General features: G+C 44.3%; 2 protein-coding genes and 1 long non-coding RNA gene across 5 annotated transcripts in view; 2 read left to right on the plus strand and 1 right to left on the minus strand.

The window, feature by feature from the left end:
- bcas3 (BCAS3 microtubule associated cell migration factor) overlaps nt 1-7,037 on the plus strand; it is a 312,938-nt gene extending 305,901 nt beyond the window's left edge. For both annotated transcript variants that reach the window (XM_026193356.2, XM_026193347.2), the window contains one exon: nt 5,588-7,037. In XM_026193356.2, coding sequence (XP_026049141.2) covers nt 5,588-5,736 — 149 coding nt within the window. In that variant the 3' untranslated portion in view covers nt 5,737-7,037. The remainder of the gene's footprint in view (nt 1-5,587) is intronic.
- Nucleotides 7,038-7,597: 560 nt separating this feature from the next.
- Nucleotides 7,598-14,081, minus strand: LOC113036830 (uncharacterized). The gene is made up of 2 exons (XR_003274508.2): nt 13,941-14,081; nt 7,598-9,910 (listed from the first exon to the last, which is right to left on the minus strand). It is a non-coding gene; the product is annotated as an uncharacterized LOC113036830 (long non-coding RNA).
- A 161-nt stretch (nt 14,082-14,242) lies between these two features.
- tbx2b (T-box transcription factor 2b) lies at nt 14,243-24,047 on the plus strand. Of its 2 annotated transcripts, none has more exons than XM_026193359.2 (8): nt 14,243-14,381; nt 14,627-15,447; nt 16,283-16,550; nt 18,043-18,195; nt 19,427-19,503; nt 19,714-19,883; nt 20,787-21,370; nt 21,792-24,047. In XM_026193359.2, the coding sequence occupies exons 2-8, from the start codon at nt 15,089-15,091 to the stop codon at nt 22,239-22,241; spliced, it is 2,061 nt and encodes a 686-aa protein (XP_026049144.1). In that variant the 5' UTR covers nt 14,243-14,381; nt 14,627-15,088; the 3' UTR covers nt 22,242-24,047. The 2 variants fall into 2 exon arrangements, with proteins under 2 accessions (XP_026049144.1, XP_080145251.1); XM_080289125.1 differs by having other exon boundaries at nt 18,049-18,195.
- The last annotated feature ends 722 nt before the right edge of the window (nt 24,048-24,769 follow it).

Below are 24,769 nucleotides of genomic sequence, written 5' to 3' on the forward strand. Positions count from 1 at the left end.
AAGGGCAGCTCCATGTAAGGTCACACTCATCGCCACATAATTAAGGTGGTTTTATTTATGGGTAGGATAAATAACAACAAGGTTTGGAACATTCTCGCTTTTCTCTGATGGAAAAATAATTTAAAGGTAGTTGCGTTTGCTATGAAATGCTTGTAGTAAGACCTAGAAGCATTAGATTTTGGAAAATGCGTCTGTCCAGTGTGAATTATTTGTAGCAACAATTCCTAAATTGTTGCTCCTAAAATAAACTAATTGAATCCAAACTTATAAATGTGGTGTTTCCTCGGCATAGGACACAGAACAGGTGCTCTGCATTATTGTGTGGTTAATAAACGTGTATTAGGGACACTCAGTTTAGAAGGATCTCATAAATGATTTGTTTTATAACAGCACTTGTGGCTGAGCCTTCACATGAACATAAAAAGTGTGTGGAGGTGAAAGTGCACAGAGAAGGTACAGAGAGTAGAATCACTGCTTCTGTGAGAGAATGCACCGAGGTCAGCGGAGGATGGCCAGCAGGCTGCTTCAAGCTGCCGGGGAGGCAGTAGTAACTGAAGTAACTAATGGTCACAACCAAGATATGTAGAGGAGCATCTCTGAATGCACAACACGTTGAAGACCACATCAGGTACCACTCCTGTCTGCTAAGAACAGGAAATTGACAGCTCACCCAAACTGGAAAAATGTTGCCTTGTCTGGTGAGTCTTAAATGTGTTTGGACATTCAAAAATCATCCTGCCTCATATCTGCAGTGATGATTGTGTGTATATGGGCCGGGATCTGTGAGGAATGTTTCCAGCAGCTTGTTGAATCTATTCCATGATGAATTAAGGCACTTCTGAAGGTAACAGTGAATCCAAGCCAGTTCTGGCAAGATGCACCTAATAAAGAGTCTTTTGTTCACTGACAGTATGAAATCACCATTACAAGCTAGCACTAACCCGACTTTGCTCCATAATGATGACGTGAAGTAATTTTCACATAGGTTTCACACAGTTAGCATATGCACATGTGTATAAGTGTGTGTGTGACACTGTTGGGGGTTGGAATGTGACGTGAGAGCACTAATCAGAGGCAGCTGCAGCTAATGGTGAGATTAAAGTTAAAACACAAAAACAATCAGCTAGGATAAGTATACTATGGCTATGGGTTACTGCCCCCATCCCAGCCTCCCAGGGGGAAAGAGGGATGGATGGATAGAAGGATGGATGAGACTCTACCCAGTCTGGCTGGCACAGAGCCTCTGATTAAAAGCTCCTTTGTATTCTCTTTGATCCCCTCCTCTCAGTGGTGTGTCTCATCTCACCATAACAGGCACATGACACACACTGACACACTGCCAGTCGAGGCCTCAGGAAGTGCTCTGTACATGCAGTTGTGTTCGTGAGGACATTTCTCCTTCACAGTACATAAGAGCACGGACAAAGGCAGAAAATGACACGCGTGTTAGTCGGTCATGTTGGGAAACTGAAAACTTACAGAGTTCTTGACGTTGGGGTAACTGATTAACGTAAACTCTTCAAAGTCCACAGTCTGGATCTTTTTTGCCAATTTCAGCAGATGGTGTTTAATTTCCATGGAGATAATTGTATCCTGGCAATAACAACATTGTACTCAAATACATCTGACAGGGAAAGTAGCACGAGCGGTCAACTGAAAAGACGGGTTTCAAACCTGCAGATTAGTCAGACTTATACAAAGGTGACCAGCAAAATAAAGGTGTGTGTTGTACTTGATGTAGCTGCTATCCCAAACAGCAGAGGTGATCCGCTAAATTTAACTAATACCAGCTAAATAGTAAAAAACTAGAAAATCCCATTAACTTGTAGAGGAAGTGATGTGCAAGTGTGAAAAGATGTGAGGACTTTTCACAACCGCTAAAATATTTGTGTGCTGAGAGAGCAGATTTAGTCTGTGTGAATAAAAATGAAAGTCTGCATGTGTTTGTGTGAGAGTGTAAGAGGATTAGGCCTGTTCACAGCCGAGGGTTTCGGACCGTTCCCTCTGTACGGCTGATGAGGCATTAACTTGCTGCTGTTTTGTTATGTGTCTGTCGGATTGTGTTGAGGACAAATTTCCAAAAAGTACTACATTTTCCTCCTTTAACACTGCCGAGAACCCCCATCCCCGCACTCATCCAACTCCAGCCTGGAAAACCTCCACGTTATCCCCAACTGTGGCATACGCTTCTGCTTTACTGGCTGCTTTTTCATATCCATGTTTTGAGTTAACATTTTCTTTCGAAGACTGGCCCCCGATGTCATCCTGAGCATGGCTTCAGTCCCAGGAGCCTTACAGTCATCATTTGTGCCTACGTGGTTTAGATTCCACATGAGTTGAGTTTTCTTGGTTAAGAAGATTTAGTTTTTCTCACCTCCAGTGGTTAAACTACTATCTCAGAGCTTTCTTCTTCTCAGGATGATCCTGCTGTAACCCAAGAATCCCATCTGCTGCGCGCTTTCAAATATTTTGCATTGAAAGTGACATTTTTATAGATAAGCCGCTATGATCAGCCACTCTTTAAAAGCCTATACCAGTCAAACCTCGTGGTAGTTTCCGTTTCTTCACTGGCCTCACTCCAGAGCAGCTTTATCTACACATCACATCAGACAAAACCACCTTGTAAATAATCATATTACTTTACCTTGTGACATCAGTCCCAGAGGAAAAGATCCCCGACGTTAGAGCGCTCGGGGATTGTGTTGGGGGCGTGAGGGGTTAAGACTTGTTGAATAGCTGGTGGGCGTCACACAATGAGGTGGATTAGGCAGCACTAGAAAAGGCCTTTAGGGCTTTACTGGGGTGTTCAGCAGCTTACATCGCCTTCAATAACACTGCAGCACAGATCCAGCTGGGTAACTGAGGCTAGCCTGTAGGGTAAGAGCCTGGAAGTATTGATCAGCAGTGTGGAAAGAATGGAGGAAAAATAAAATTAGCAGAGCTTTTTGGATTTACAGGAAGAATTAAACTATGGAAATGCTGGTAGGGTGAAAAAATAAAAGTAAACTGTGATGTATGCTGCGATATTGTGCGTTCATGTGTCAGACAGAAAGTGTGTATTAAAAGGAGATTGGGCTTTTAAACCAATATCAATGTAACCATCCCAGCGTCACCAGTTTCTCCTCTTAAAATCTTAAAATCTTAACTTCAGTGTTATTGGCACTGCAGTGCTGATGTCTCGGTGAATGCAGCGCCGTTTTCCCAGATACTAATTAAATCACCAGTACCATGTTATCTGAACCCAGAACAGTGTAAACCAGCAGTTCTCATCTCTGCCTGGAATTACTGCAGCATTTCTGCCCAGCGTTGGGAAATTAAAGAGGAAGGGGTTGGGAGAGGCTGGGATCTCGCCACAGTGTGGCACATTGCATGTTAGCTGGGATAATAACAGTTGCGGTTTGTCTTAGGTTTCCTGAGCTAAAGTAAGAAGCTTCCACTTCCTGCAAAGCCACCATGACAAAGACAGCATCCACATTAGCTCCTGAACATCTGCAGGACACAGGGACACATTAAACTGTGGTTTCATGTCACTGCGCTATGAATTTGAACTCAGTCTTAAGCAAATTAGGATTTTTGTTCATCCCGAGGTCAGTAGCGTTTTCTGCAGTTAGTTTCAAACGGCTGGAGGATTCGGAGCGTTACGTTCTGGCCCAGGAAAAACTCGGAGTGACAACAGTTTCAGATCACAGCAGCGCCTATAAACAGCTGTATTTACCTTTATTTTCACTCTGGTTGAGAACATTGTGTCACTAACACAAGAATGACCGAAACACATCTCGTACCTACCAGCACTCCTTTCTGTTCATACTGAAGGCCATTCTGGAGAGGACTCGGAGTTTGAAAGTGTCAACATGTCTGTTACAGTTAGAATAACAAGTCACTGCACAGGAGTAAAGAAGCAATAATTTACTAAACCAAAAGAATAGTTATTAAATATAACGCTTTGCAGTTTGATCCTCGTTGAGTCGTCGAGTCCTTCTTTCTCTTGCCAATGTGATGTTTCGTGTCGCTGAGTGTCTGTCGGATGAGAACATTTGATCGTCTCTAGTCTACAGCCTGAGCCGTGAGCATGCGCACGTCTCCTGTAAATGCATTATCAAATCCTGCTCTCGGTTTGTCGATGCTCCGTCGCAGATGCGCAGTGCAGTGTGTTTGCAGGGCGGCGACCGGTGTCAGCAGAGCATCCGGGAAGCAACAGCAGATTAAACGCAGCTAGAAGCCTGATGGATGTCACTGCACACTGCATGCATCGCAGTCTTAATACTGCGTTGCCGCTTTTGCGCACGCCATCCCATCCACATATCTATGGATATGTTTTACAGCATTTAATAACAGTAATAAGTTCCTTATGGAGGGATTTTTACCAAAGTAGCTCGGTCATTCCACAGTGAAGGACGCTGAAGGGCTGGGAGGGGGGCAGCCATGCGACATGTCAGAAATATGCCCTGTGTCACCCAGAGAGTTGAGTCCCAGAATAACTGATGTCCACTCATACTGTGGGTTATTCCCACAGATGTGGATTTCATCTGTCTGACACAAAAGCAGGTTCGTAGTGGTCTCATGAGTAATCGCGGTGGAGCAATAAGAAGGGAAACTCCTGGAACCTCTGTGCTGCCTGAAAATCCCTTTTTGACTCTGTAAAGTGAAGCTGTTAAAGTCCAGTGTTTCGTGCTGTTACACTCACATCTGCTCTAATGTTTAGACTTGATCGTGTATGTTATTGTGTCTTGCTAAAATACTTTGAAAATAATTAGAAGTAGATTTTGTAATATTATGATACAATCCATAGACCACCAACCAAAGTACCTCCATCTGCTGAGCAGACACGGTACGAACTCACAATGTGTTTGATGTGTGAATTTAGCCCTCAGTCAGCCATCATTTAGCATGTTGGTCATCAACAATGTGAGAATTCCCGATGTAGATTATCAAAACATTTTCTTTTAAGGGAAAACTCTCAGTGCTTGCCCTGAAATGTTGGTAATAATCCCATTAAACATGAAAACTTGATGGAAGCCCAACTACAAGAACTACAGTAGGTTAAAGTTGAACCACGACAGTAGCCTGTGCTCTGTGGCGGGAGCATTCAGAAAGATTGATAAGGGCCGTTTAGCTTGTGCAGTCATAAAAGGGAAAATTAAATATGCAAAGAAGCGATATGTTTGTGATACACCGGTGGAATTAAAAAGGTGTTTTCCTGTTGCTTCATAACTGCAAATGCAATCAACGTTTTGAGTAAACAGCGTCCTATAGCCGGGGTGTGGCGATGCCGTCAGGAGGGTTTTCACTTGGACACAAATGAAGCAGCGTGAACGCTCTTCCTCAGGACCTGAGCAGCATCTCAGCCCAGCTTAGTGAAGTCTTGTCACTTGACATTTTTCAGTAAAAACTTTCTCTGAGATGCTGTCGGTAGATTTTATTTACTCATTCTCAGCTGGTGTATTCCTGAAAGAGGGCTGCACCTCCGGTGGTTCTGAATAAACCACAAGGAGACTGAGGCGGCACACGAAGGTCTAGTTATTGATTAGCCAGTTTGTCTGCTGGCTCTAACTCTACGTTCTCTCGTTCTGTCTCACTGTCCCCGCAGAGCTGCAGAGGGAGGGAAGCATCGAGACCCTCAGCAACAGCTCAGGTTCCACCAGCGGCAGCATCCCACGCAACTTCGAGGGCTACCGCTCGCCGCTGCCCACCAACGAGAGCCAGCCGCTCAGCCTCTTCCCCACCAACTTCCCCTAGGACACCTCGTCGCTGGCATCCGTCCCACCCTGCTCTGCCTGCCCGTCCACCATCGTACACTCACGCACCGATGCGGTGTATTGAGTCCAAATCAAAAGATTTGTGTTTCTATGGTCAGCATGCGTTTTGTTTTTTGTTTCGTTTCTTCTCGTCTCAGACGGCTGCTCGCCAATCAGCTGCGGCCGCCACTGGTCATTCATTTCTGGGGTTGAATTTTCAAGCTGCTGAAAATTGTGCCAATTTCCACTCAATTCAAATCTGATCATTTTAATTCCCAAATCATTCCAAAAACACTGATTTGCTGTTTACCCTCGAATTGTGCTCATGTCTGGGTGGAAACACCTGGACTCGTTTATTGCAGACTTTTGGAAACTTGTTCATTTAAAGGGTAGCAGCTGTTTTGAGCAGCTGCTTAGAAGGAAGCTAAATAAAGAACAGATAAAATACAGTTTAATATTTTGATATGTCTGCTGTCAGGGAGAAACGTCCACTATTTTCAACATTAGAGCGTAACCCTGCTCGTTACCTCGTTGCTTCGTCGCCTGCTGCTCGCTCAGCTGCCGTCGTTCTCAGTGTGTGTTTTTGAAGGTTAGGTGCGCCCATTGTCTGAATGAAGCGTAGGAGACGGGAGTGCTGACAGAGGAAAAAAAGGAAATGTTTATTCCAGGCAGCGACGTGCGGGAGCTCCTTCTCCCCGTGTAAGAGCGTCGCTGCCTCCCGCTCAGTGTTTTAGATTAAATTTGCTCCTTTCATGCCTTTGATTTTCATGTAATCATATTTGACAAAGGGTGCAGTAACAAGATGACACTATTACTGCTTTGCTGGAGTAATTCAGATGTTTACAGTGTAATCGAGATGTTTCTGAAATCATTTGGATATATTCCCCACTCCGCCTTTCCAGATAGTAAATTTTAATTGAGCGCAGTAACGGAGGCTTGTGTAGTCGTCACGCCGAATTTTGTACATTAACAACTTTTGACCAAAATCTTTTTCCTATTCAAGATCTTTCAAATCTATATTTTCCTGTTTTTTTTCTTTGCCTGCAGAAATAAAGAGTTTGTCTGACAGTTTGTTCAAAGTGAAAATAACTGCACTGTTAACGTCTCCCAAGAAAATGCTCGAAATGTCATTTGCAGTGCTACATGTGGACTGCCTGCATGTCCGATGTGCTTTCTCAGACACTGAATGGACAGTAAAAAAAAGAAAAACATCATTATTATTCTTGTTGTTGGATTTGTGAAACATTGACTTCTTTCCCTGCGTTCATGCAAGAAAAAAAAAACAAAGTGAAGAAAATGAAACCGTCTTTTGTCCTCACTCTGATTGCTCCTAATGTTCCCATTTCAACCACAGCGGTGACCATCAGCGCACAGTACCACTGCTAATTAGTGCCATATTTTTTTAACAGGCAGTAAAGGGTGGTTAAAGGACGCTTTATGGGCAACTCGTGCTCTTTGTTCTGAGAGAGAAGTGAGAGTTTGTTTCTCTGTTAATCAGCAAAACTTCTAATTCTAAAAACAAACCTGAGGACAGTTAAACTGAATGACATTAGATTAACAGTGTGTGCTTCATGTGCCACGATTGATCTCATTCCCAACACCGTGAGCTGCAGTGGAAGCTTCCCAGCCTTGAAGAGAAAAGACGCGTAACCATCAACAGCTCGTGCCGTACCCTCGTGTATATTTCAAAAGGAAAATGGCTACAGCACGAGTTCGTGAGCAGACTGAATGGATAAATGTGAACCTTTGTGTGTTTGTTTAGGCTGATGTGCAAGATTCCATTACGAACAAAGCTGGGAGGATGTGCCACTTCACCAGAGGAACTTCAGCATTATGCAACATAAACTGAAAAGACACAGCAGTTTGCAAATGAAAGTCATTTTATTTTATCATGTTTTTGCAAACACTTTACATTATGAAATATCTTCAGAGGTGCACATTTTAATACAGAGGAAGTGTCCGTCACCACCACAGACACATGTGAAGTGTAACAAAAGTTCCACACGCACCAAAATCCCTAAAATGTTTTAAATGTAAACAATTATTGATTTCTAACAAGTGGGCAGTGACGTGGGAGTGCAAGGAAAGAAATTCTGAATCACTGAACTTGAGCAGCTCTGTTTACATGAACTCAGAGGAACATGTGTGCTGTTACTGAGCTCCTAAATCTGCTCCCTGATTTCAGTCAGTGAAGATGACACAGTTGGCTCCCTGACATATAAACTGCTCAAACTTTGAAATTTCTTGATTCTGACCAGAGCTCCTGCTTGGAAATGTGTGATTAGAGAAGAAAACTTGTGAATATTCAGCAGGACTGTGACAGTATTAACTAATCGGGTCAGCAGCCGGCAGCAGAATATAAGAAGAGTCCTGCAGGTTTTTGGTGAGATCAGTGTCCAGCTCCACTGAACAGTTTCCCAGAATCATCCCGGCATCGTTATGGTCATCAGAGATGTTGTTAGTTTGTTATTCTTTAGGCCAAGTGCCAACAATTGATGCGGTTGCACAACTGTGCACCACTTTCCATTTAGGGTTATCAATAAACTTGCTTGTTGCCAGCTGCAGTTCAAAATATAATTTTCAGAATAAAGAGCAAGAGGTCTGCTGGCCTTCTCTGAAGTGTGCAATGTTCCTCGCAGCTCACAGTTTCACTCTTGGAGGAAGGCCTGTTACACAGCGAGTGTGCGCAGTAACAAGCTCCCTTCTAGGCAAAGCATTGGGCCGCGAGTTCTGTTGCTACTCAGCAGCTTTTCCCAAGTTTGTGTTGCGCACAAGGCAAATTAGATTTGAACCCATGACCGTCTCTCTGCTTGAGTTTTTACCACCACGAACTCCCAGCTGGCTTCAGCATTTCACTTCAGCTACAAACCAACACAGTGCTGTTCTTTCGTGTATGGCTGTGCAGTTGGAGAGTGTAAATTGGCTCCCGACGGTGACTCTAAATTACAAATCAACTGTTCGGGAATTCAGTATTGGCGTGGATTCTACGTCCTCAATAAAAACGAACTCGACTAGTTTTTTAAACGATACACACTGAATTTTGCGTTAAGACGGGACTTAAAGAGACGTGGATTCAAAACACACATGCATGCAGAGCTGTAGAGAGGGCTGTAAACGCACATTCTGCAGAGTATTATTTTTATTTATTTTCTAAATATGTTTTTGGAGACATTCAGTAAGCGCTCCATTTAGCTGCACAGGGTTGAAAAAAAGTGCGCGGTGGACTGAGCAGAGGAAGACTCCGCTCACACTGAAACATCCAGGCTGTGCTTTAGGGACGAAAATGAGATGTTTTTATGTTTAAAGTTTCGTTCTTGTTTTTTCTTTTTTTGTTCTTATTTTGACTGAATTCCGTGATGTTAAAAATACACCGGAGCTGTTTCCGAAGTATTGTGGAGAAAACAGGCTGCTGATTTTAACTAGTGTGCAACAAGTGATTAATTCAGGCCCATCAAACCATATGTTAGAACCCTGATGCTGAACAGCGCAGCTGTGTGAAACCTCGTTTTCTGGCTTAGATCTAATAATTTCTGTCAGCTGGATAAATATTAGAAAATTTAAATGAAGCAACGCTGAAATGAAACTGTGTGAAAAGTCTGGACTCGGTGTTCCTGCGGGCTCCTGTCGTGCCACCCTTTGAGACCAGCGTCACGCTGTGACAGCGTCACTGCGGGACCGCAGGAGGGACAGCAGTGCCATCCATTCAGAACTTTTCAGGTTCGTTTCATTCAGACCGAGTCATTCATATGCAGTGCGTGTGATCAGACGTGACGTGTCTCTGTTGCGTAATTCGATCTTTCAAGAGGTTAAAAAAAAAAACCGATATTTCGGATATCTGTCGTTCAGGCGTGATTTTAATTTACTGCAGCTTCGCTGTTTCTGTCGCGTTTTAAGTGATTTTCAGGCTGTTTTAACGTTTTCATTCTCCAGGTGTTTTCATAAGAATCGAAATAAGAATAAAGCGTATTTGTTTAAACTTCCCTGCCCTGGGTGAGAGGTTTTCTGTGGGCTATTTAGTGGATGTCCTGATGTTTTGCGGTACCGGGTTCCTGAAAGCAGAGGCCTGCAGGTACAGCCTCTCCTCTTCCTCCGCTCCTCTGCTGCTGATCCTTAATATGATTCAATGTTCCCGGCGCTGCAGCTGCTAATTTAATCTCTCCATGCTGTCAACACATCTGCAAAACACACAAAAGATTATTTTGCTGTTTAAAAAATGCTCCTCGATTTAGATGAAATGGTAATAAATGCTGTCAGCTGGATGATGTTAAATACCCGAATGTTTGCTGATTAGGATGAATTTAGACCTGCTGTTCCGAACCACAAGCATGCACATAAACAGAGTGGAATCTCCTTCTTGGATTTATTTGGTAAAACTGCGCGCAAAAAAGAGACTTTATTGTAGTTTTTAAAAACAAAAATACAAATATAAGTTGAGCGATTGTTTGCTCGATGTGCCAAACAAATGTTTGTTTGTTTGTTTGATTTAAAAAACTACAAATAATACATGGAACTTCCTAAATGTTTAGATTTGAGCGGATGAATCTAATAATAATACAATAAGCTTAAAGAAAAAAAACATAAATGTGGATTTTGCAGTCACCTTGTTTGTCGGAAAGATTCGTAAAACATCAAATGCAGGTTTAAGAGGATCGCTGTAAATAAGGATGAACTTGCTTTGACAAACATTTGTGCGCATGCACGAGTACAGTAAAAATAATTTGTGTCCGTTCGGGTTCAATCCAGAAGAATCCAGCCAGCAGAGCTAATTATTGGGCCTCGGGGTAACACTGTGTACCTTTCAAGGATAACGTGCAGACATACTGCACCGTATGTGCGCCGTTACTTCTCGATTTTCAGGAGCAATATCAGGAGATTCCAGCGGAATAACAAACACAGTTTAGGTGCAAATATTATTATTACTTTTTTTTTTATCTTAAACTTTAATATTTGACTATTTACTTTGGGAAATCTAAATTATTTCTCACATCCGCCCCCCGGATATCCGCGAGAAATTTCCTCTATAAAGTAGTAACCCGACAACAACAGAAGCCCGTTTTAATTCATAGTTTATTTCATATTTATCTATTTTTTCTACCTGAGAATAACAGCAACAGGTGATGTCATCATTTGGATTTCCTGTATTCGCGTCTTTTTTCATTTCTGGACAAAGTCAGACACGTACATGAGCGCAGCGCGCCGTGCACCTGTGGCGCCACCCAAACATCTCCTGTCCGTGACGCAGTGACCAGCAGCATCAGAACTGAGATGGCTGAAATGAGCAGGGGGATTAAATGTACTGAAACGGAAAGACTTCAGATTTCTGTGAGGCTGTCTGCTGCGTGACGCCTGTAGCTGTGACAGCTCTGTCACCCTCCTCTGGCTCCCTCGGGTCACCATAGCGCCCTCACCTGGCGTTCCACCTGTCAGTCAGACGCACCTCAACCCCTCTATTCAACATCGTGGACGCAGATGAGATGAGAAGGGAGCAAGGAAAATAAAAGGCTTCAGCCCTGGATGTGAGTGGCTGTAGTTCATGACTGAACATGTATAAGGTGCGACATTTTTATTTCATCATTATTATTATTATTTTAATAGCATATCTGTGATGCATCCGGTAATATTCAGAGCCAAAAACAAACAAGCAAACCTCTTTTTCGATGCATTGTTCCAAATAATATGTGTGCGGGAGTGTTTGAGTTTGGGAGGGCTTAAGGAAACATTTTCCTTTTGCTACAAGTGAGAAGTGGTATGTTTCATTTAGCAAAGGCAGCCGAAGAGGAGCAGGAGGAGGAGGAGGAGGAAAGCTGCTGGTAGTTACAGGAGGAGGAGAGAGAAGGAGGAGCGGGAGAAGAGAAAGGAAGGAGGAGGAGGAGAGGGCCGCTGGTCGCCGGGTTTCCATGTGACAAGGGGAAATATGAGGGACTTTGACAGGTCTTAAACGGTCTGGCGCCAAGGCCTCAGTCTAGCCGCTAAATATAGCCTGAGAGATGATGCAGGGAGATGGGAGGAGAAGATGGAGAGATGAAAGGAGAAAAGGAACAATGCGGAGGAAAGGAAGAAAATAACAATACTCGATTATAGACGAATATGGCGCAAAAACCGTCCCGTTATGTTGTAATTAGAGCGTCTTTGGCCCGGATCGCTGACACAGGGGCCAAATGACCGGGACGGAAGGCGCATTTTACGCACAGTTGTATTGTCTTGTATTGAACGGACGAATAAAGGACACAGAAAAACCTCAGTCAACTTCCTACTGTATGGAAAGCGTCCTGCAAGTAGTTAATTCACGGTAAATACGAGCCTGCAGCTTGAAGTGTGACAAGCAGCTCCAAAGGTCTCTGATTTAAGCCTCCAAACGTCCTCATCTAGGCTCGTTTCTGACAACTATGTGACCTTATTTTTTTTATTATTTTATTTTAAAAACATACATTTTCAGACAACAGAAATTGAAGACAAAACCAGATAATTTGCTCATTTTTGGCGCATTTTTTCTTCGCAGACGCTTCATATCCACATCCCCAGCTGACAAACACATGCCCAAAGAACAAGTCTAAGGAGCATATTTACTGTCTGCTTCCATTAATCCACAACACACAGGACGCGTTAATCTATCAGGCCGATGCCCCTTCCACGTAGAGCTCCCAGCAGCCTGGAGCTCTGCTGCCTTGACTTAATGACTTTTAAATCGCGCTTGATGGAGATTTCTGTACCGTTGAAGGCACAGAACAAATAAATGGTGACTAATTTGTAAAAGCATTGTTGATACAATTATCCCGTTGAGCATTCCAACAGAAAAACCGTTATCCACCTCCATATGTTGCTAATCTGTTTTCATTTGTGTCACAGTAAAGCCCAGTGAGCAGCTCCCAAAGTCTCCTACGTCTTCAAAAAATAAAAAAGCAGCTTTAGGGACGAGTCAGCTGTTAGATACACACCACAACAACACCCATCTTAATTATTTTCAGTCTGAAACAGCTCTTCTTAACCTTGACACTCTCTGTGCTGCTGATGTGTGTGCCGTGCGGGAGCGCATGACGCTTCGGGGATGTGTGTGGGATCCACTGGGCTCGTGGAAACGGCTTCATTCAGGTGTATGAGCCCCGTTCACCGGAGCTACTCTCTCTCTGGCCTGCTGACTCTGTTACGCATGGCTGTATGATGGGAGCCGAGCAACAAGTGTGTAACACAGAGATGTGCAGACATCCCATGCTCTTAAATCACATGACATGCTGTATCTGACACACAAGCCGAATCGTGGTGTCGGTTTGGAGACATCAAATCGTTTTGTTTACACTTTTCTTTTCTGTTTGTCTTTTTTGTTTTGAGGCCGAACGGATTACTTGGTAGTTTAGAAGCATTTCGTCTTTTGATTATTTCATTTTATTTATTCTATTATTTGTTTGTTTGTTTTGATGTTTAGATTTGTTATTGAAGACATTTAGATGGCTACTAAGAATTTTGTGCGGGTGTCAGCGGAAGCCACAGAGGCGGCTAAGTTCCAGGGGTTCATCGGAAATGCGCAGTTGTCGCTGACACACTTATTCAGAGGGATTAACACTTTTTGTTTCAGTTTTTGTCCAAGTGACGCCTGCGGCCCACTCGCGATCGTCCCAGCCCGGAGAGGGCAGCTGTTTATCCAAAACGAGGAGGCGGGGGGTGGGGGACTCAGATCCGACACTGAGTCATGACCGAGGCAGGACAGTGGAGCAGAGCCGCAGATGAGGCTTCGCTTCACAGCACTTGAGGGTAAATCTAAAGAGACAGGAGATTGTTCTTACTGCGGCGCATCAGCCGACCGGCGCCGAGCGACTCTCTAACAAACCGAGTCCGAGTTCACTGGATTCTGCCGAAGGAGCTCCGCAGAGCAGAGTGCTGGGAGGCTGGTGCCCCACACCACCACCACCCCCTCCTGGCTCCTGGAGTCCCGCACTGCTCTTGGTTTGACAAAATAAAACCTGTCGGAGATTACACGCCACCACGGCCTGCCCCAAACTCAGACTGAGCTCTAAATCATCTCATCGCTGTTTGATATCGGAGTTAAAAAATATTTTAAAAAAAATAAAAAATAAAGTAATCCCTCCGACAGCCAGCAGCACCGCAACAGCAGGAATAAAGCAGCGACACGATAATAACAAGTTCAAATACATGCAGTAAACTTCATCTGAAGCCAAACAAGGAAGAGTTGGTATCGAAGTGAGCACTCACCGCTTTTTTCTCCCTCATTTTTCTCGCAAAATTCACGCATCATTATTCATCGGGCTTCCTCTGTTTTTGCTCCACGCAGCATCAGAGTTGGTCTTTTCCAGCCCGCTTTACTCTGCCGCCGCCTCCCCGTCAGCCCCACCAGGAACACGCACAGATACGCGGCTCCCGCCCGGGGAAATCGAGCCTGTTTGAGTCTCGATTCAGTATACACACGGTTAACATAGCCTGGACTAGTGTGAGGCAAATCCAGCCTAATCGTCAAAACAGCCGACGCTATAATTACGAAGTCTCTATAGAGACTATAGAGCGACCGAGAGAGCAGCAGCTCTTGAGAAGAAATCTCTCCGGAATGCAGAGCATGAGCTGCGAGATTTACTGCTGTGACATGTTCGAAAACACTGTGGCAAATATGGAGAAGTGAGGCTGTTCCTCTGTATGAAGGTGAGTATTAAGACACCGAGTCTGTGGACAGGTTGGGTTTTTTTCCGCAGGCGACATTATAAAAAAGCTAGCCGAGAGAGGTGATGCCTCCACCGGCCAAGAGCTAAGGGCTGACCCGGTGTTTGGCTTAGAAATGGGGGTGGGATTTCCCGATCTTTCCTGTCATTGGTTAATATTTTATTCTGTTGACATGTTTTCTTACTGCTAATGCTTCCGACACCTTCTTGTCCCCCCTCCTCTCCTAGAGTCTGGCCGGAGCTGTCAGAACCACGCCTATAGGGGCCCACAATTGGTCCAGAAAGCGTAAAATCAGCAATCAAAGGGGCTTGGTTCATTAGTGTTGGGGATGGAGGCAGGAAGGACATGTGAGATAGTCACAGATCTGCAGTGAACGGGGCCACATCTCTCCAGTCAGTGTGGGATGACTGAGAAACTGCTTATTTCTCTGAGAGGCACACAGCGCAGCCGGGCTCTGCCTTCTACTGAAGCGCCACTTCTGCTGACGGACTCGGTGCAGGAACCAAAGGAAACGCACATCAGCAGCAACTCTGGGCTATTTTCTTCACCCCGATAACGCGCTGTGTGTTCACTGTGCCGCTTTACAGACATTACTGAGTGCTGTCGAAGAGCGGACCTTCTGGCTCTGGGCTGGGGGGAGATACCATTAAAATATCTGTTATTTCACTTCGCTTTTTGTGGATGCACCGATGAGAGATCCAGTTTTCACAGGGACTGCAATGGCTTATCACCCTTTCCACGCACACCGGCCGACCGATTTCCCCATGTCCGCCTTTCTAGCGGCCGCTCAGCCTTCCTTCTTCCCGGCGCTCAGCCTCCCTCCCGGTGCTCTCACTAAGCCGATCACGGACCACGGCCTGGCAGGGGCGGCGGAGGCTGGGCTCCACCCGGCTCTCAGTCACCATCAGGCGGCTCATCTCCGCAGCATGAAAAGCCTGGAGCCCGAGGAGGAAGTGGACGACGATCCAAAAGTTACACTGGAAGCCAAGGATCTTTGGGACCAGTTTCACAAACTCGGAACGGAGATGGTTATTACCAAGTCAGGAAGGTAAGAACTCTCGCCCGATGCATATAGATCCGCTCACGGATATCCGGAGAACGTGTTTTTATTTCCATACAGTTTAAAGCCTTTTCGGTTAGTCCAAGTAAGCTCGGAGAATTACTCGAGAATTTTAGAGCAGCTAAAATGCCAGTAAACGGCAGCCTCTTTATCAGGCCTTGCACGGTCGGTACATATTTTTGCAGTGATTGTTGGTTTGCTCATTTATTTAAAAAAAATAAAATAAAAACTATATTTAACAAAAACAGCGAGAACACGGCATTTACCAGTAATTATACCCCAAATAGCAGTTTTAAATGTCGTTTTAAATAACTATGCCACATCTACATTTGTGGGAGAGGAGCCAGTTATTGAATAAAGCTCCCGTTTGTCTTGAAATATTTGTCATCTACTTCCACCGTGACCACAGCACATATCTGGGATATTTTGGGGGAAATGTGGTAAGAGCTTTGATCAGGTTTTATCTCCTAAACTGCATTCTGTGGAGGCAGCAGAGCTTCTGGGTTTTATAAACAGGCTGTCACTTCAAAAAGCAGGGACATGAGGTGGTGTGGTCATAAATATATTCCTCAGCTTTGTAGTGGATGGCTTGGACACACACACGCACAGAAACACGCACTGTGTTTTTGTGTTGCTGTCGCCTAACAGTGTGCAGCTTTGGAGAAGAATGTCTGACAATTGCAATATTTCTGCCTGTACGAGCGCCGCGTTTTTCCCTCAACGCCTCTTTTGTCAAATTTGCTCAAATGTTGCAGGATAATGTGCAGTTGTATTCGGGTTGTATCGCGGCGTGTTGACTCCCGGCGTGTGTTTCTTTCCGCAGGAGGATGTTCCCTCCGTTCAAAGTGCGAATAAACGGCCTCGATAAAAAAGCCAAATACATCCTGCTGATGGACATCGTGGCCGCGGACGACTGCCGCTACAAGTTCCACAATTCCCGCTGGATGGTGGCGGGCAAGGCCGACCCCGAGATGCCCAAGAGGATGTATATCCACCCGGACAGCCCGGCCACCGGCGAGCAGTGGATGGCCAAGCCTGTTGCTTTCCATAAACTCAAGCTGACCAACAACATCTCGGACAAACATGGATTTGTAAGTACAAATAGAGTTTTTTTCCTTTCTTTCTTCTGTGCAGGGAGGATATTTTTCATATTTACACGCTGCACTGAGTGTTGAAATACTGGAGATGACATTTTCAACATTTATGGATTTTTTATTTACTTTATTTATTTATTTTTTTGGAAGACGTGAGGGGAAATGGGTGATAGTGAATGTTTGATCACAGGAAAAAAAATCCGGAAAAAAAAAGAGCACAGAGCGAATTTCTAGTATGAAACTGCCACAGAAAAATGATCAAGTAGCTTCAGTAAAGCTGAGAGACGTGGAGCACTGACATAAATCTGCTCAGAGTATCATCGTCTCCTACAGTATTCTAAAATGAAATTAACGGAGAATATAATATGTAGCGTCTTTACACCCAAAGCTTTGTCACTTTGTCGCTACTTGACTTGGAACTTGTGTCTCTTCGATGTTCTGCAGAATATCGCGGCTCTGCAATTTCTCCACCTTGATATCCAAAGCCAGGCCCAGCTGCCTGAGCTGCAGCACCTACAGGCCTCCTTACCCCCTGACCGTAGTTTGCACTGCACCTCCCTACTGTACACCTTTGTTTTAGGCCCGATTGTATTGGGAACTTAAAAGAAAAGAAAAACCCAGCATGTCTAAGCCGACTGTTTGCGAGGCTGAGGATTAAGTGGTGTATTACCAAATCGGGTCAGAAAGAAATAACATGAAGTGAGTGCGAAACGCTCCCTCCAGCCAGTAACCTCATATGGCTGTTGCATATATTGTGTATTTTATTTTTTCATTTCTATATTTGTGGAGTGTGTTTTATCCAAAATAACTGGCTTTACTTTGTCTTTTTACAAAGCATTTAAAATCAAATAAATAAATAAAATAAATAATAACGCTACCAGTTTGCAAAGGGGCATATTATCACATTTTGCAGTGTGTATCTGAATGGCAGCCTTGTGTGCTTTCTACTGCAAATAAATGGAACATGACGCGTCAGTCTAAATAATTTGCAATAGCTAAGAAGCAGAATTTCTTGGTGTGTGCAGCGCTGATTCGGGCTTGCATTGCCTCGTACAGTCACCTAACGTTTTTGGTTTTCTGTATCTTTACTGTCACTTTGTGTCCGGTCCATTTTGGGGGAATTTTAAGTTTTGCGTGTGATGTCTTTGATGCGTCAAAACAGACCACCGGGCAGTAACTCCACGCCGCTCTGTGCGTGTGTACTTGTGAAATTTGTAGCTCTTTGTGCTGTTAGGAATTGGATCAAATCGTTTTTTCTGTGGTTCTGATTCCTCATGGCAGCATGTGTGGCCTGGTAAGGTTTTTCCCTTTGCCCCGCACTAATTACAGACCAGGCTGCTTACACAGTAATTATAACAGCATCAATAACAATGCGCTGGATGATCCGCCTGCAACAGATTCTGCCTGGTGTCGAGGTTGAGCATCTGAGAGAGAGAGACATAAACATGCCGTGATATTCACTCGAAAGCTTCGCTTTCTGTGTGTGTTGGTCCAGACGATCCTGAACTCCATGCACAAGTACCAGCCCAGGTTCCACATAGTGCGGGCCAACGACATCCTGAAGCTTCCCTACAGCACCTTCAGGACGTACGTGTTCCCCGAGACCGAGTTCGTGGCTGTGACAGCATATCAGAACGACAAGGTGAGTCAGCGTTCACACTCCACCGACGGCCTCTAATATGGCTGCTATACTTTGCATAATAAACATCCTAAATAAACGTCCTACATCAGCGTCCTCCCCCCCGCCACCAACCCCCGAAGACTTAATCTGATTTTGTAGGTCGCCTAATTTCCCTGCAGAGGACTCCCATGTCCCTCTGGATTTTTTAAATTGCTGTTTTGCTTGGATTTGTGGCTGCAGCCGACATATCTATGAATTCAAATGGAGTGTGTGTGTGTGTGTGTGTGTGTGTGTGTGTGTGTGTGTGTGTGTGTGTGTGTGTGTGTGTGTGTGTGTGTGTGTGTGTGTGTGTGTGTGTGTGTGTTATCGGCTATTCACGGGCTATAAATGGGCTATTACCTTGTCCAGAAGTGAATAAATTAGGCGTATAAATGCTGGAGAAAGGAGGTTATGAATGTTGTGACGCTGCGTTAAAAATGACTGGCGTCATATTTGAAAGTTTTGTCTTGTCAAAGTGACACTAGAGTCATTTATTTATGTATTTATTTATTTTCATATCAAAGCTAATCATTCCACCTGAATTTATAAAAAAAAAAATTGATGGCATTATTTTGAAGCCCTTGGCTGTTCGTTCGCCTCCTTCTTGAAGCTAATTGGGACTCGTGTCCAGGGGCGGGGGTCATGTTCTAAACGTTTATGGCAAAAAGACACAATTGAGGAGGCATTTAAAGGGTTGGTCACACTGCAGCTAGACTGGGCAGATGCTCAGACTCGCTACTCAAACTGGAAGCGCCTGAAGCGTTAAATTCTGGGGCCACGGAGGGCCTCCAGGAGCACGGAAGCTCCCCCGAGGCCTGTGTGGCTCCTTCAAATACACGGAGCCACACAGGCCTCCTCCACATATTGTGAGGCAGCAGTGTTCCAAACCGCCGTATTAATTATTGATATGAGCGTTATCTGTTCAAGTATAGCATCCTCCGCCATTTTTCTGGGGGTCGAAGGCCTCTGTGGCCCCACAGAGGAATGTTTCGTGGCAGAATTTCTCTCTGGGGGCCTATGTGAATAACGCACCATCATTACGTTTTAATTAATAATGCAAATCCGAGGTCTACGCTGTATGTGTGTTAATCCAAAGGCATTGTTTTAATACATGTGGACCAGGTGGAGACACTGGGGCCTAACAATGTGTGTGTGTGTGTTTTCCTGTGGTTCTCTGTGTATAAAACGGCTCCTGTCCTTCTATCTTGGATAGATAACACAGCTGAAGATCGACAACAACCCGTTCGCCAAAGGTTTCAGAGACACGGGAAACGGAAGGAGAGAGAAAAGGTACAAACTGCTGTATAACACCTGCTCTGTGTGTGTGTGTGTGTGTGTGTGTGTGTGTGTGTGTGTGTGTGTGTGTGTGTGTGTGTGTGTGCCTGCGCGCTTTGAGTATCGGCCTTTTTTTTAAATTCAGCAAGGACAACTCATTTGTTGTTATTATTATTATTATTATTATTATTATTATTATTATTATTATTATTATTATTATTGCAGGAAGCAGCTGTCCATGCCTTCGCTGCGGATGTACGAGGACCAGTGCAAGGCGGACAGGGAGGGCGCGGACTCGGACGCCTCGTCCAGTGAAGCTCCTGCCGGCAGGGACACGGTCCACTCCCCGCTGGGAGCGGGTACCAGCCCGCTGAGGTTCAGCAGGCCAAGTAGAGGTTAGTGATACTACCGCTTATTTTTTCTTTGGTGCAGGGGCTTTGTTGGATTTCATGACAGCGGGGTGCGTTAATAATCACGAGCTGCTGCAATGATCGTTTAGGTTATGAAATAATTTCATATTTTAAAGTGATAAAGTATTAAATGAGTGCAAAGTAAACAGTGACACAAAGTAGATGCATTATTGTCATACATGCATTATTTATTTTATTATTATTACACTATTAGTTCTAGATTATTATTGTGGCATTTGATTTTTGCGATTCAGTTTTTGTTTGGTTTTTGGACTGTGGTGCGTTCAGATAAAACAGCGACATGTCTTTAAACGGTGCCACAGGACTCTGACCTCCAAACTGTTTGGTTGTTACTCATATTACTGTTGGATTTGCGTTGGTTTTTGGTTTGCATTCCTCACCTGTTAACCAAAGGTTGCCTCGGATAACGCACTGACCCGCCTTTATTTAATTTGTTAATTTTGTTGGTAAGAACTGTGTATAAAGACAGTAAAATCAGCCTAATTTTGGACTGCCGTGGGATTTGAAATTCAAATTTTCATCTGAATGTTATAACTCGATTATAAAAGTTCAGAAATAGTCCATTATATATGAGTCTCATTAGGTCTCAGCATTTAGTTTTAAAGGGCTCTGATAAAAATTTAAACATGTTCATTTTTCCAATCTTTGCTCACTAAAACATTACACACAGGCTGACAAGGAATATTTTTCAAAATTAATACAATATTTAAAATGCTGGTTAAATGTTATTTTCTCAAAGACTGGAACATACAAGGTGGATTTGGAGAGAGCGTCCCAACCAGCCTCGTGACCACATGATTTGCTGTGTGTGGGTTAGAGTGTAGGACTGGTGCTTATGTGTCCTGCTTTCTGATTTCTGCATCTTAGATGATAAAACATGCACTGACAGCGAGCAAGAGCTGGAGCATCAAGATGAGCGCTGCACCGGGTCCAACAGCCCGGGACCCGAACCTGTGTCCCCCTACAGCTCCAGGTGTGAGGAGCGCATGAGGGAAAGAGCCGTTGCTGAGAAGAAGGATGACTCTTTATTCAGTATAAGGAGCCTCGAGAAGGACAAAGTGGAAAGCAGGCACAGGAAGGACACCACAGACGTGTTAACAAAGGACTCGGAGGCTGGAGGCATCAGTGCCACTAAGGATGCCTTCTCCCCTCTTGTAGTCCAGACCGAGAGCCCCTCACACTTCAGCCCAGGCCATTTACAAAGCTTGGCTCTGTCTGGCCTGCACAGTCAGCAGTTCTTTAACCCTCTGAACACCGGATCGCCACTGTTGTTTCACCCTGGGCAGTTTGCCATGGCCCCTGGAGCCTTTTCCGCTATGGGCATGGGGCATCTATTGGCCTCTGTATCTGGAACAAGTGGTTTGGAAAATGGCAGCCTCTCCACCCAGGGCACAGGAGGAACCCCAAACCCCTTCCCCTTCCATCTGTCCCAGCACATGCTTGCCTCTCAGGTAAGGAAAGCCGCCCACTTAAATGATTTAGTCCCTCTCCACACCTGTAGCAGTCATGTGACGTCAGCAGGACAGGGACATAGACATGATTTACTTTGCCTTCTTCACACTGTGATTGTTGAAATAAACTCTACACTCAGCAAGCTCGGAATTTAGGTTTGTTGATGATTAAAACAACAGTACACTCATCAAATTCACCTTTTGAAATGTAGAATCATCTATTTGTAAAAATACATAAATAAACAAAACCCAGGAATAATATATTACTGCTTCAGTGCTTTTTAAATCAGTTTTAAACAGTCTGAGAAAACGGAAGAATCTGATGTTTTTGTGAGTAGGTGAATGGAAGAGATTCTTTGATGATCGTCCCACATCAGTGATCTTTGCACTGACTATGTGTCTTTCCTTGTTCGACTTTCAGGGCATCCCCATGCCTCCATTTGGGGGTCTCTTCCCGTATCCTTACACCTACATGGCAGCAGCTGCAGCAGCAGCTTCAGCCTCAGCCCTCCCAGCCACCAGCACATCCAGTCCGCTCTCCAGGAACCCCTTCCTCGGCTCATCCAGGCCACGGCTCCGCTTCAACCCCTACCAGCTCCCGGTGTCTCTGCCTCAAAGCTCGAGCCTGCTCACCACCGGCCTGCAGGGAAGCATCAACCCAGGCTCAGAGTCCTCCAAACCGGGCAGTAGGGAAACCAGCCCAGCACCGGAGCACCACAGCAATCACAAGACAGGAGGCTCAAGTGGGAGGGTCGCGTCTCCCAAAACCTCCGTGAAGGACTCAGTGAACGAGCTGCAGAGCATCCAGAGACTGGTTAGCGGCCTGGAGGGCCAAAGGGAACCCTCCCCAAATACAGACTGTCCCAAGTGATTAAGACTCTCTGTCTGGGATGAAGACTTGGCTTGAATACTAGAGGACTATAAGTGCATATGTCCTGTACAGCACATTACAGAGACTGGGATGAAGGCATGACTGATGGGCGTTGATGAAGGCCAATTATGACTATTTTTTGGAACAAAGCTGCAGGTAGACAGAAATATAGTCTATGTAATTATATTTAATCTTTTTCAATTCACAAGTATTGAAAGTTTCCTTCAGAGCTGACCTGTTGGAAAGCGTGAAAAGCTTCAGCACCATCAGACACCAAAGTCCTCCCTGAAATCCCAGTGTTTTTAGGGTTAGCTTTTGAAGACGGCCAGACCCACCAGAACAAAGAAAAACACAAAACAGAAAAAAAAAATCCCTGCTGCAATTCTACACTCATTAAATAAAAACGATTTAGAAAAGAATAATAAGGAAATAACTCAAATGTGAGGAAAATAAAGAATTAAATAATCACAAAAAACCCCTTTAACCTAAGGCCAAGGACGTCTATCAGAGAGTCACAGTGACAACAAGCAAACAAGTAGTGAATTAAACGTCATCATGTCATATCACAGGTGGACCACGCAAGGCCACCATCGGCCTCTTATAGCGGTCTAACCTGCCCGAGAGCCTGCAGCTCCGCACTGTGCGTGGGGCACTGTGGAAAGTGTGTGCTGTAAAGTTTGGGTAACCTGAAGCACTTGAGCATCCGAGCCTGGTTTCTAAACTCCACGCCTGAACACGAGGCTTACGACGCCGACAGGCAAGTCTGATTATTTCAAAAGGGATGGAAGGTGAACGTCCCGCCTGCGAGAGGAAGAAAGAACCGTTTATCATTTAATGCCAGAAAAAAAAATCTTTCTGAACTATTTATGTAATAAAAAAAATCTGTAAATAAAGCTAAGATCCAAGAATATGCAATTGGTATTAATTTATTCAAGGCTGTATATTAGCGTGTATATATTTCGAATGGATCCTGCCCCCTCCTCTTCCTCCTTCCGCCCCGTTTTACATATACTGTACATGAAAGCTATTTAGCGCTTGTTGGTTTGAAAAAAGAAAAAGAAAAAAAAAACTGTGTATGAAGCATCGATGACTTTTTTTAGGAGACGTGTGCCATGTTTTAGTCTGCATCCACCGACAAACACAGAGGAACAGAGATAGAGAGAGCTCCACATGGATTCTAAAACACCTCAGGTTATTTCACTTCAGCCAGGAGACATTCAAAGTAATTCCTCCTATGGGCGCATCGTTCATATCTATTCATAAATATATTTAAAGTTGGAAATATCTTGTTTATGCTGGTTGTCCGGGTATTTTTTTCTTTTTGTTTTTTTCTTTCTTTCTTTCTTTTTTCTTTTTTTTTTTGTTTGTCTCACAATTTCAATAAAAAAATGTTGTGCGAAAGGTTGTATTATTATTATTGTTATTAGTATTAGTATTATTATCACCTCACTCTACCAACTGTCACCACTTTTGGAGCCTTTTTAATGAAGTCATCTAAGCTAAGGTTTCACACAAATAAGGGCCTGCTTGTAGACACACACGCGTACGCGCGGGGCAGGAGCGCCCCCTGTCGGCCACATATCGAACAGGAGGAAAAAGTGTGGTTTACTAAATTTGATAAGAAAATGTGTCTGGGTCGAGTTTGCATGTCATTAAAAGCAGATTTAAATTGCATGGTGAAATTTGTGGGTCAAAATTGCTGGCAGAATTTTTGCATTGAGACTACAGCTATGACTATTACAGCGTGCTTTATTGTTTCAGACTTTACATGAGCAAACGAATTAAAGAGCAGGCTTTGCCCCTCTATATTTGCATTTTTATGTTCTATTTTCTCGTGTTTTGTTGCAGCAGTCTGTCACATCGTTTTAGTTCCTGGACCTGTCTTCTGTACACACAGCTCTATTTCGAGCAGGTCCTCGGTCGCCGTCAATCAGCATTTCCTTTAGCATTGTGTGTATTTTTAGAAACACTGAAGTGATGGAAGTATTTATAGGAAGAGCTTTCTCTGCTGCGCTCGCACACATCCGCTGCAGCCGGAGAGCAGCTTTAACTGTTTAAAGCAAAGAGCAGCTCAGAGTCCGACCGACGAGTGTGAAACAGAACGTGTTTTTACCTGCGGAAATAAATGTTGTATTATGAAACCAAACATGCATGGTGTTTGGAGTTTGAGCCTAAAGTATTTAGAATGAATGCAATATTTCGTTAGTGCTGCGTATTTGTGTGTGTGTTCCTGTACATTCATGAACTCATCCTCAGTAGAAATGTGACTTGCGCCGAGGCCTCAGCAGTGTGTGTGTTTATGTGTGTCACTGCATGTGTGTGTCTCGGTTTAAAGGGTTAAGCAGGGGGAGTTTAGGGCAGCAGACAGCCTTTTGTCCGGGACCCGGCGTCTGTCGCCTGCCTGCCGGCCACAGCCTCCACACCGCCCCGCTTCCTAATTAGAGAGTCTCCCCTCTTCCTCCTCTTCGTCCTCCTCCCCTTCTTCTTCATTTTTCTTTTCTTTCTGCAGCGACAATCACAGGACTCTC

This window comes from Astatotilapia calliptera, chromosome 14 (genome assembly GCF_964374335.1).
Source record: "Astatotilapia calliptera chromosome 14, fAstCal68.1, whole genome shotgun sequence".
Classification (NCBI taxonomy): Eukaryota; Metazoa; Chordata; class Actinopteri; order Cichliformes; family Cichlidae; genus Astatotilapia; species Astatotilapia calliptera.

Excerpts from the sequence above, each read along its gene's own strand:
- tbx2b (XM_026193359.2), top strand. The coding sequence starts at position 15,089 with ATGAGAGATCCAGTTTTCACAGGGACTGCAATGGCTTATCACCCTTTC. Across the intron at positions 15,448-16,282 it reads GTTATTACCAAGTCAGGAAG|GAGGATGTTCCCTCCGTTCA; the intron begins GTAAGAACTCTC and ends TTCTTTCCGCAG. Across the intron at positions 18,196-19,426 it reads CAGCATATCAGAACGACAAG|ATAACACAGCTGAAGATCGA; the intron begins GTGAGTCAGCGT and ends TATCTTGGATAG.